Source organism: Poromitra crassiceps (assembly GCF_964638095.1).
Source record: "Poromitra crassiceps genome assembly, contig: HAP1_SCAFFOLD_72, whole genome shotgun sequence".
NCBI classification, from domain to species: Eukaryota; Metazoa; Chordata; class Actinopteri; order Beryciformes; family Melamphaidae; genus Poromitra; species Poromitra crassiceps.
The window spans coordinates 1,131,787-1,144,932 of NW_028152252.1; the positions used below are offsets into that span (position 1 = coordinate 1,131,787).

Genomic DNA, 13,146 nt, shown 5'->3' on the forward strand with positions numbered 1-13,146 from the left:
CATTAAAACACCCGCGGCTTATAGTCCGGTGCGGCTTATATAAGAAAAAAATAGTCAACTTTGAAGGTGCGGCTTATACACCGGTGCGGCTTATAGTCCGGAATTTACGGTATTTTCTTAATTTCTCCACTCCAGACAGTACCGATAAGAGAACCGTTAACGTGAAAGCTTATTGATCCTCCGGTATCCCGAAATCCGGCCCCGGGGCCCGTTTGGTACCGGGTCTCGGTACCCATCCCTACTCAGCGTCATTCCTGCTTGTTCATTCGCGCTCCCCTCCCCCTTTTTTTCTCCCCCCCCCCCCCCCCAGTATACATGACTTCCTGCAGCTATGGGCCAACTACATCCAGCGGGTCCAGGAGCTGGTCCAGCTCAGCTGGAGAGTGAGAGGTCCTCCATGCTCCTGGTGCAGCTGGAGGAGAAAGAGGAGTGGAAGAGCGGGGAGATGGGCAACGTGCGGCGGCTGTAAGGTAAAGGTAAAGTCCAACTGATTGTCACACAATGTGTGAAATTTGTTCTCCGCATTTGACCCATCCCCTCATATGGTGATCTAACCCCCCAATTCCAACCCTTTGATGCTGAGTGCCAAGCAGGGAGGCAAATGGTACGAGGTGAAGCTGACCGACGTCAGGAAGTCTCTGGACAGCATGGCCGGGGAGAGGGCCCGCCTACAGATCCATTATGGGGGTCTCAGCAGGAGCACAGGAAGCTTCAGACCAGGTAGGTCTGACTTTTTATTTAATTTATTTGAATCAATCAACACACAGAACATCCACAAAGAAAATGACAAAACTAAGGGGCACTTTACACGAGGACGGTTTCCTATGGAAACGGGGAATTGTTGTATCGTTAGTGCCTCCCGGTAAGACGGCGACGGCAAATTCGCGCTTAGGAAACGACACATTTTAAAACCACCCTCCAGAGTGAAATTCTTGGTGACGCTCCCCGCTGAGCGCTCCATGTAATCACTTTGGAACGGCACATTTCAGAAACTCTGACGTGCCTGCACAGGCGACACACGCGATGCTGTGCGCGAGTTGGCAACCAAATACAACGTCAGTATGAATGAAGTTTGGCAACACTCAGAATTAAGCTACACTGCGGCCAACTTCAGTTACATGTTCATAGCGTTACTGCTGCGAGGAGCCGATGGCTGTACCCGGTCGGCATTTAACGTTAGTTACAAAAGCAGTCGACAGTGTTTTCTCACTGCCAGTAGCAGTAGGGTGACAGATCACAGTCAGCGCTCCCGGTCCTCGCTGCTCGTTAAAGATTTCCAATAGGCGTTATTCTGATAAACTGGTCACATATATGTTACATTCTCACCCGACAAATATTAAAACTTTAACAGTTTGGGGGTTTTTTTTAGCTTGAAAAAAGCTTTTTGGCAAGTCTAAATGACTGCGGAAAGTGTACTCTACTTCCGCGTTTAAAGCGAAATTACGTCATGCAGTAAGCGTCCTTGTATGGGCAAAGAATAAGGTGATCACACTGCCACCTAGCGACCTGGCATGTACATTACGGCGTTTTAAAAATTCAACAGCGCTCATGTAAACAGGGAGAAGGTGTGAAGGAAAAGGTGTGAAGGAAAAGGTGTGAAGGAAACGCTATTGTGTCGTTTCTTTCAGAAACTGTCCTCGTGTAAAGGGCCCCTAAAATAAAACCCTCTTTCCCATCCCCAAATAACATGTTTAAATCAGCCCCCCAGTGAATGTAAAGCCAGACAGTTCAAACAAATAGTTTGCTACTGCTGACAAGCAATGGCAACATTAGATGACCAGTTTTGTATTCTCTTCATACTGCCGGGATAAGATCAGTTTACTTCAAGACAGCCACTTTACATATTAAGGTATTCCTGACCTGCAACACTTGAGTCCTTTTTTGAACACAAGAGTATCTTGACTTATACCCAAGTGCAAGGGCAAATCTTTGCAGTGACTACAGCACATTTAAAAGCTGTAAAAGATCAATATGTTGAGTGTTGACCCCGTTACTGTCTGTAATTGCATACATGCATATCTACTGTACCTACACTACCTAGTACTACAATCTGAATTGTTGGCATGAAAGTGAGCCACTATGCTGCCTGCTCATCACTTAGTATTTGGGTGGGAAAAGATTTAAAGTCGAGCTGAACCCATTCGTCACGTGTGTCTGAGTCCGTTTCAGACTGAAAACATAATTTGTCTAACAAAACAAACGTGATGACGAAAGAAAAAAAACGTTGCATGGATGCAACTGGGACGTATCCTCAGTGATGTACCCTGGGGTCATAGGATGTTTCGGGTCTCGCAACATCATACACCCTCGCCCAGGTGACCCAGCCGGGGCTGGCCAAGCCCCAACTTACGTCCCAGTAGCTACCCACGGTCAGCCCTCTAGGAAGGGTCGAAGGTGGTCACGTGGTCAGGGCCACTCAATCCGCTGCTCCGGAACTACCCTGCCGGGACCGGGGGAGGGGGAGGGCTCTGGTACGTAGAGGGACCAGGCTCTGTGGGTTGCCACCCGGCCGGGCTCCTCCCTCGTCTCACCAGGTCTAGGACCTGTGCGCTGCACCAGACTCCCCCGCTCCAAACATCTCATTCCGAGGTGATGGTATCTTGGTGGACACCATGCAGTACCAGTACTTGGTGGCACTGCAGTCTCCACTTGCGGCTTGAATGGCCCTCCTAAAAGGCCTCTCGTGGGTTGTTGGGCTTCTTCCTCACGGAAGACGCAGGCTGGGGAGCTAACCCATACTGCTACCCGGGTGCCGTCCCTGTTCCGGCTGTCAACTGTCTCTCCAGTAGTCACTAGTCTTTCCTGGTTGTCACGTAGTCTATTCCTGTGAGTCACTGGCTAAGTCAGGCTAACAAGTTGAGAGGCGGGTCATAGTATCATGTCGATGATTTTATTTGACAATTCTGGGGACTGGATTGGGCTTTGGCCAATCCTGGCGTGTTCCGCCTCCAAATCGAGTGGGATTCAGCGTGTTGTGGCGCTCCCCTCGGGAAGAGCCTGCTGACTGACGCGAGGTTAGTGGCTGAGTGGAGCTCAGCGAGCTGCAGGCAGCCAGCTGCCTTCGTGTTGCCGAGCGGAGAGTGCAGCACGTCCGCCTGGAATCTCCGAGGGACTCTCTGGCTCTCTGTGAGGCGGCGAGGCGCGCGCCAATATCGCCATTGCATTAAATAATATTCCTGGAATGCGACTTTTAACTCATTCAGGGCCAATGACGTCTTTGACGTGTTATCAGGAATAGCCCAGAGGGCCAATGACGTGTTTGACGTGTTTTTGTTTTTATTACTGCAGGGCGTAGTTAAAACACTTCCCCAGCCTGTCACATGGTATCAGGTCCCTATCATCTAAGACAACACGTGAACAAACACATACCGCAGCTGTTGTTTTGAAATTGAGCAGGAGGAAAAGCAAACGGATAAGGAGCTTGCCTTGTGCTGACAGGAGAAACGCCATTGAAACGCCCCTCGCGCGCTGCAGGAGCTGGTCGCTTTCCTGTGTGCCAGCCTTCCTGTGTGCCAGCCGGAGAAAACCGGAGAAAGTAATCCACAGATGCGTTTGATCATCGGAGGAATGAGGAAATGATCGATCAGCAGTGATCAGAGGGCGGTGAGGACGTGTTGAATAGCCGAGGGGAAAACGGGAACGATAGCAGGGAGGATAGGGGAGGGAGATATGGACGAGCAGCACACGAACAGCTAGGCAGGCAGAAGCCCGCTGTCCGTTCAAGAGCTTCATGAAATCGCTGGGCTGCGTGCCCTCCAGTGCACTACTCCAGTGTTGCTCCTGGCCAATCCCGGCGCCACAGGGCGTGGTTATTGCTTATCCTATGTGGGGTTAGAAATCACGCAACGAAGGGGGATCGTGTGTGTGTGTGTGTGTGTGTGTGTGTGTGTGTGTCTGTGTGTCTGTGTGTGTGTGTGTCTGTCTGTCTGTCTGTCTGTCTGTCTGTCTGTCTGTCGGTGTGTCTGTCTGTCTGTCTCTCTGTCTGTCTGTCTGTGTGTCTGTCTGCACACTCACTCACACTGCTGTATTGTTGAATGTAAAAAAAAAGCACTTCATGTGTATATATATATATATATTATTTTTTTTCATTTGTGTCATAACGAATAGTATTTACATGTCTGATGTCAATACAGTTCAAAATAAAAGAATTGAGAGCGAGTTCTGCTTGAGAATGTGTATTTTACAGAAATTGCATTTGCTCCTGTTTGTCATCTCAGAGAGACAATTTGGGTGAAAACAGGGTGTATATAAATGGATATAAGTAGAGTACAGAACATGCTAAAAGCTCACCTTTTTTTTCCTGGTGAACCCAGAGACGTACATCTTCATTTTGAGGTATTGCAAATCACTCTGGTGCTAATAGATAATTTACTGTGGGTCTTGAAAGATGACCAACAATTATGAAAATCTTTGGCCTGTGCTAAATATTGGCAGTCCTAAACTGGCCCTGAATGAGTTAATGAGCCAGTTACATTTCTTTGCATTCTTAGACATTACCGTTTGATTTAGTTTGCATAATTGCTCAAATTAATAGTTAGTTTATGGGCTAGAAATTCTGCCAGATGACAGGCACTAGGCACCATTTTCCCCTTCATTTGGAAGAGAAAATTATCCTGAAATGAAGATTTGATTGACAGCTGCCATGTCATGATATGATTGGTTGAAATGGGGTAGAAATTTGATAGTACTGGGTGACGTCCGCAAACTGTAAATTACTGTTATCAATGAAATCTTGAAAAATTAACTTTTGATGTGAAAAAGTGTGAAAAACTAAAGAAATTAGATTTTTGTGATTATTTTTGCCATACATTATTAAATAGGTGCACTGCATACCCAGGTATTTGAACTAAAAGAAAAAAGTCATTTTTGGGTTCAGCTCAACTTTAAAGTTTAAATGACAATGAAATAAGTGCTAATTAGTGGATTCCATGTGTGCTGAATTGAGGAGTGGTTCCTAACAGATCATAATAAAGGTCTGAAGTGATGTTCTACCATGTATGTTACCTTGTTGCTGAGCAAGTGCAGCTTTAAACTGCCAGATTTTTGAATGGAGTTTGGTGCAATGCAAGAGAGAACAGCTTATATTGGGGCGGTCAAGTTGTAGTGAATCCTATTTGTTGATGGTGGTTTCCCCCCTCACTAGGAGCCAGAAGAAGGAGGCTGACCTGGCTTGTGTGTGTGTGTGTGTGTGTGTGTGTGTGTGTGTGTGTGTGTGTGTGTGTGGTGTGTGTGTGTGTGTGTGTGTGTGTGGTCCCCACATCTCTAAATCATTACAATAAATAGTAGTTTGTTTTAAGTCACAATTTCACTTCAGTTATTTATGTACCATATACAGAGGGGGGGGGCAGTTAATTCAGTGGCATACAGTATTTTAAACCTTAGCATTTTTGTAGACTAGTTTTAATGTAATTGTTGTAATCAAATTTCCATTGGACTATAACTTTCTTTGTTTTAATGTGAAACACTTTGTAAGCTCTGATTTCAGATAAGGGTTCTATAATTAATGATTTATATAGGACTTATCTCAAACAGATTATTATTAACACGTTCACTGCCAATGACGAGTTGAGTCGTCAAAAAAAATCCAACGGTTGACTGCCAATGACGAGTTGAGTCGTCAAAAAAAAAAAAAAAAAAATTTGACGGTGGGACGTGGATCAACGCCCCCCACGTCTCCTATAAAAATATTGGAGCCACCGAACGTGTACAACCCATTCCACCGACCCACTAAGTGGCGACAGTGCTCTCCAGACTAGAAAAAGCCAGCCAAAACTGCAGGGGAACGCGCGAGGAAACCATTCTCTCATACTGTAAAATGGATTGGCGAAAACGCTTTCGCTTTCGCGCATTATCGCGCTGGGAGCTGGCGGTGGGGGATTGCAAATTTGCATAATAGATTATGGGTGAAACACACTTTGAAACACCAGCATAAAGCGCAGAATCGCAAGCAGCTTCATTCCAGCTGAGCTCAACCTCAAACCCAGAAACGAACGAGCCTCATTCTCATACTGTAGGCGAAAACGCTTTCACGCTGGTGCACACGGGCGCACAACGGTGGGGGGTTCCAAAAATAGACTGGGTGGAAAACACACTTTGAAACACGCAGCATAAAGCCTAGAATCGCACAAAGCTTCATCAAAGCTCTCAAACCCAAGAAACGAGTGAGCCCCATCCACACTGCCGCCAGGGAGGGAGGCTGCTCACTGCTCAGACAGGCAGTAGAAACTCGCTTGTGACAAACGCTGTTGAAAGCCACCAGACACGCCCACGGAGGGAGGAGTTTGAAGGAGAGGGCGTTCAGAACTATATTGTTTAGATGTCTGATCTCTCACTGATGCCAAAAATAAATGGTTAAAGTGACTGTTCTGCCTGTTTGATTGAATTTCACAAAACTGCGATTATCTCAGCTTTCAGTCTCAGACGCTGAAACCAGGCTGTACTCAACGGCTAATATCTACATAACTACTAACTCTACAAACTAACTCTTTTAGACAGAGAAAGCACACATTCTATTAGTACTTTTGTGAACTTTGTGTTCACAAAGTCCAAGCAGAAAATAATCCTCGGGTCTTGTAAAATGAGCCAGAATCCTCAAAAAAACCCTCTGGCAGAAGCTACCTACAGTAAAAAAAAAATGGCTGGCAGTGAATGTGTTAACATTAATGATTAATTCTACTCTGCATTATCTTATTGAAACATCTCTGGATGCCTGTTTGACCCATCGACCTATATATGCCTACCACAATGAAGACCTGGGTTCGATTCCCGGCAGCGGTGCTTCCGGCTTGGTCAGACGCTCCTACAGACACAATTGGCTGTGTCTGTGGGGGGGATGCCGGTGGGGTATGAGTCCTGGCCGCTGCACTAGCGCCTCCTCTGGTCAGTCGGGGTGCCTGTCTGAGGGGAGGGGGGGGGGGGGGGGGTAGCGTGATCCTCCCACGCGCTACCCCCTGCTGGTGAAACCCCTCGCTGTCAGGTGACAAGAAGCGGCTGGTGACTGCACATGTATCGGAGGAAGCATGTGCTAGTCTACAACTCTCTCCAGATCAGCAGAGGGGGTGGAGCAACGCCCGGGACAGCAGAGGGAATTGGCCGAGTACAATTGGGGAGACAAAGGGTGAAAAATCGGCGAAAAAATACTTGATCAAAAAAGTAAATTACAACACTTCATCCTAAAATAAATGGGGGAATGTATTGAACACACTAAATTGTAGGAATGTATTGAACACACTAAATTGTAATGATATCTGAATGTATTGAACACACTAAATTGTAATGATATAGTAGTAGTAGTAGTAGTAGTAGTAGTAGTAGTAGTAGTGTAGGTTCTCTCTTTACAACATCCGCAAAATCCGTCCCTTTCTCACAAGAGAAGCGACTCAACTCCTGGTCCAGTCTCTTGTCTCCTCCCGCCTGGACTACTGCAACATGCTTCTGGCCGGCTTACCTGCCACCGACATCCGACCGCTTCAGCTCATTCAGAACGCTGCAGCCCGTCTGATATTCAACCAACCCAAATTCTCTCACGTCACTCCCCTCTTCCAGCAGCTCCACTGGCTTCCCATCTTGGCCCGCATCAAATTCAAGACACTGGTACTGGCCTACAGGGCAGTACACCAGTCAGCTCCCCGGTACCTGCAATCCATGGTCAGGTTCCAAACCTCTCACCGCTCCCTTCGCTCCTCCACCAGTGCAGGTCGCCTCGCCCCTCCTTCGCTACGGGGGCTCAAAAGTCGCTCATCCCGATCTCGACTCTTCTCGTCCCTGGCACCTCAATGGTGGAACGAGCTTCCACCTTCGGTCAGGACTGCTGAATCACTGCCGATCTTTCGGAAAAGACTAAAGACACACCTTTTCAGGCTCCACCTGGGCCCTCCTTGATCTAACTTCGTCTCTCTCTTTCCTTATATTAAAAAAAAAAAAAAAAAAAACCTAACCAACCTTGTACCACTAACCTAAACTTGTACCACTGTTCCTTCAGAAGTTGTAGTTGTCACAGACTGTGCTCCATAGTTGATTGTTCTATTGCTGACAAAAAATGTGTTATTGTAAGTCGCTTTGGATAAAAGCGTCTGCCAAATGACGTAATGTAATGTAATGTAATGTAGTAGTAGTAGTAGTAGTAGTAGTAGTAGTAGTAGTAGTAGTAGTAGTTGATATCTGACAGTTTCAAATGGTTTTCTGTAACGATCATTACATTATTTCACAGGCCTCATAGGACAGACAGTTAGACAAACTCCAGTAGTGCTGCAACACTAATCCCATCCAGACTCCAGACAGGTTTTCATTTGGATTGAGTTCTGCTTGAAAGTCTTTTGGAAATTAACTCCTATGTTCTTTTTTTATGACACAATGCTGGCCAAATGTATTTGTTTAGCAAATGACAAACAAAGAAATCACCTTCGTATCACAAATTCACACAGTTATATCTGTGAATTTGACTGCAGGTTCCTACAGCATTTCACAGAGGACATGAAGTTCAGCGTTGAGAACCGTTTGACCATGCGTATCCAGCACAGAGCAGCAGAGCTGGAAGAGGTGCTGTTCCCTGCTGGAGCCACTCCCTCCAGCCACCAACCACTCAGGTCAGACTCTAGGGCAAGAATCTAGCAGAGCTTCTTCTCCTGTGGAACAATACAAATGTATTGAACATGTGATTAGAGACAGCCATACTACAGTCAGTCCCTCTAGGATTTTGTGAAACTGTTGCGATCAAAGTGCTTGATTTTGCAGCGGTATTTCTCAAAAATTGCAATGCAATTTGCAAAGTTGTATTTGATTATTTTGTTGTAAAATTGTGGAAAATGGCAACAAAGAGATCGTGATCCCCCCCCCCCCCCCCCCCCCCATAGTACCTAATGGCAGCTTTTCTCTGCAGTTTTTGTGGAGAAATTGCAGGCCCCGCCTACATTGCAGTGATTGGTTGAATTTGGATTCATTATTGCAATCGCAAAATGGTGGAGGGACTCGACACCGTAGCTTTCATCCTAACCCTGAAACTGAATCCCTGAAATGTTTGTGTGTACAGTAGCTTGATTAACAGTCAACTGGAGAACAACCCAGAGCAGCGTAAAGGCTTTTGCACACCAAGTCCGTATAGTCCGGGAGCCATGGGGTTGAACCTCGCTTCGTCGGATAAAGTTTTTTTCTCTGCTGATTCTTGTAGTTTGGGGGTACCTATTCAAAATATAGGAGGGTGCCCGGTGAGTACCCTTGAGCATTTTCAGATATTAACCCCTTAACACTGCCATTGACGAGTTATCTCTTTTTTTTTGACGGTGGGACGTGGATCAACGCTCCCCACGTCTCCTATAAAAATATTGGAGTCAGCGAACGTGTACAACCCATTCCACGGACCCACTAAGTGGCGACAGTGCTCTCCACACTAGGAAAAGCAGAGCCAAAACTGTAGGGTAACGCGCGAGGAAACCATTCTCTACTGTAAAATGGATTGGCGAAAACGCTTTCACTTTCGCGCATTATCGCGCTGGGAGCTGGCGGTGGGGGATTCCAAAAATAGACTGGGTGGAAAACACACTTTGAAACACGCAGCATAAAGCCTAGAATCGCACAAAGCTTCATCAAAGCTCTCAAACCCAAGAAACAAGTGAGCCCTATCCACACTCGCTGCCAGGGAGGGAGGCTGCTCAAACTCGCAGCAGCAGCAGAACACTCGCTTGTGACAAACGCAGGCTGAAAGCCACCAGACACGCCCACGGAGGGAGGAGTTTGAAGGAGAGGGCGTTCAGAACTATATTGTTTAGATGTCTGATCTCTCACTGATGCCAAAAATAAATGGTTAAAGTGACTGTTCTGCCTGTTTGATTGAATTTCACAAAACTGCGATTATCTCAGCTTTCACTCTCAGACGCTGAAACCATGCTGTACTCAACGGCTAATATCTACATAACTACTAACTCTACAAACTAACTCTTTTAGACAGAGAAAGCACACATTCTATTAGTACTTTTGTGAACTTTGTGTTCACAAAGTCCAAGCAGAAAATAATCCTCGGCTCTTGTAAAATGAGCCAGAATCCTCAAAAAAAACCTCTGGCAGAACCTACCTACAGTAAAAAAAAAAAGGCTGGCAGTGAATGTGTTAATTGCCAAAATTCCAGAAAAATAGGGATTTATGGGATTTCATGCAAAATACTCAAATCAAATGCATCCAATTTGTTTTCTCCAATGTCTATTCATAAAGGAGGTCATGTACAATGTATTTCATTCCACATTACATAATATTAACCCTTTTAGGCCGTGCCAGCAAAACAAATGTTTTATGACAATAGGGGTTGTGCTGGATGAGAACATCCATTGAGCCTTGGCAGGTGGCAGGTGCAGTGCACAATTGCTCCACTTTGCATCACTGATGACAGCCTACAGTTCGTAGCAAAAGTTAATTGAATTGTGTGTGTGTGTGTGTGTGTGTGTTGCGTCCATGCGAGCGCGGGATGTGTGTTTCTCACAAAATGTTATTGCACTTCAGTTTACATCAGTGCCTATGACTTCATCAGTCATGTCATACGATGATATGCTCTTATGACATCACTGATGACATCGTCAGTCTTATAACATCACTGATGACATCATCAGTGGTCTTATGACATCACTATGACATCATAAGTTGGACAAAAATGTAAACAGAGAACAGAGCAACATGCTCCCTTTTATATGGATTTTATAGGAATAGCCAAGCGAATGTGATTGGAACAACAACGTTTGACGCTAGGCCAATCAGATGCGGAGAAGGGCGGGTCATGCCTTTGCCATCCTGGGAAAAAATAAATAAAGACGATTACTTAACTTCCGGTTGAAAGGTCAGCATGTGTAAACTGTCCGGACATTTTATTTATTGCCCAATTGTTATTTATTGTTAAAAGTTCTTCTTGAAGGGTGCTGGGCATCATGCCTTCACTGTAAAAAAAAAAAAAAAAAAAGGAGGAGGAGAAAAAAATGGCACTTTGGGCATCAGGGGAAAACGGGCAGGTGCTCGGGCACCCCTAGCACCCACCTCTGCACATGCCTGATTAAGAGAGTGTGGACATTGCATTTGATGTAAACCAGAGCAATTTAGAGAGAGACTGGCGTCAGCGGAGGACCAAAATGTGTGACTCATTAGCTAATGAACAGCCAGGAAGGGTCTCGCGCTACTTTTGAATGCTAAAATAAAGCTGATAATGTACAATTTAATTAAAAAAACAAAAACAAAAAAAACGTTCAAAGTACAACACAAACTGTCCATTTTACTGCAACTCGATAGTGTTGCTTAATCCAGGACCTTACTTCCTGGAACTCTTGAGAGTAAAAAACTGGTCCATTGGAGTGAATGGAGATGTCGTGACTCTTCTATATACACGGCTCTGATGTAAACTCATGACTTTGTCCTTGTCTCATACTAGGTAGCAGGGCTGGACTGCAATGTATTCTTACCGGTGCGATGGCCGCTGGGCCGCTGGGTAAGTGGGCCGGTCAGGTTGGTGAAAAAGTATGTATTATGTATTTGATTGGGCCGGTAGCGGCCCATTCAGGCGTCAATAATGAATGATTCTGGTCTCTGGAGTGGCCCTCTAACCAATGCTAATGTATAGCTTTGTAATTTAGGATGTTACCTGAAGGCAACACAGGTGGTGACAGCCAATGACATGCACGGAAAACGTATGTATGTCTGTGTGTGTCTCTGACCACAGAGAGAGAAAGAGAAACTGTTCCTCGTGTTATATTTATTTCCTCCGTCTTGCTGCTGCTCTGGGAGTGCACGCGAGAACTGCTGCATTAACCCACTCTGCTAACAGACGTGTTGTTCAAAGATGTTGTTGGTGCTCCCTCTAACTCCACAATGTGCAAGATAGTAATAGGCTATGTGTCTCTGTATAGGCGGGTGCACAACGCACACACCCTGCTGAGAGCAGCGCACACACATGCTGACATGCTGCGCTGCTGAGACGCACAGTGTGCGACTGAAATGTCTGCACTTTAAAAAAATCAGTGTTATGTTTAGTACTTGTTCAAAAGGCCGTCTATCAACGCCGTTTGCTGAGGATGCAGATCAGGTACGCGCTGGGGATTGGAACGGACTCGTGCTGTAGCGGGCACGCGCTGTAGTGTAGCGGGCACGCGCTGGAGAGGTGAAGTGCGAGCGGACAGAGAGAAGAAAGCGAGTGAGGAGCATGGTTCATGTCCGCGGTTCAGAGACTGATCTCAGTTAGTACTGTGTGCGTGCGTCCCTGAGACCTGTAAGTCATGTCACTGTTTAAGTTATCAGTTAATTGCAGTTAATGTAAAGCATAAGTTTATATTCATGTTGGAGATTTGGTTACCCTAGAAGGATGCGTGATGGATTCCGCTCCTAGTACACGTGGCTGTTAATTGAATAATTGATGGAATGCCATACTCCGTGCCTGTCGGGTGCATTGTGGAGACTATGCTATGACTAAGATTATATTAGAAATAGATGTTTGCCCTGCATTAGTATTGTATAATTCATAGTGGTTTGTGGTTTGGTGCACATTTAAATAGTTTTATTGTATCAAGCTTAGGCAAGTAATAGTAATTATTAGTGATTGTTATTTCCACGATATATGTACATGTATGTTGATATGGAGGCTGATATGCTGGCTATGTATGTAGTGAACATACAATAGTTTATGTCAGTATATAGTGTATATACTGTGTGTATGTATGCATAGATGGATATAACTGATGCTATAGGCTTTGTGGTGGACTAGTTTATTACTGTAATTATAATAATGTATATATATATTTTATTATGCCTCCGCCGGCGAAGCCAGGCCGAAGGCATTATGGATCCGGGTTGTCCGTCCGTACGTACGGATGTCCGTCCGTCCGTCCGTCCGTCCGTCCATACGGATGGTTGTTAACGCCATATCTGAGGAACGCCTTGATGGAATTTCATCAGATTCGCCTTAAACATTCACTTAGGCCCAAGGATGATCTGATTAGATTTTGGTGGTCCAAGGTCAAAGGTCAAGGTCACTGTGACCTCTCGAACGCCATTTTCAAGCTTGTTAACGCGATATCTGAGGAACGCCTTGATGGAATTTCATCAGATTCGCCTTAAACATTCACTTAGGCCCAAGGATGATCTGATTAGATTTTGGTGGTCCAAGGTCAAAGGTCAAGGTCA

General features: G+C 45.5%; 1 protein-coding gene across 1 annotated transcript in view; it reads left to right on the forward strand.

Moving 5' to 3' along the window:
• Positions 1 to 331: 331 nt before the first annotated feature.
• The window catches only part of LOC310800787 (ATP-binding cassette sub-family A member 2-like), a gene marked incomplete at both ends in the record, with an annotated part of 116,230 nt that continues 103,415 nt past the window's right edge, over positions 332 to 13,146 (forward strand). The window contains 2 exons of the mRNA XM_083664710.1: positions 332 to 465; positions 584 to 720. Of these exons, the coding sequence (XP_083520836.1) occupies positions 332 to 465; positions 584 to 720 (271 nt within the window). The remainder of the gene's footprint in view (positions 466 to 583; positions 721 to 13,146) is intronic.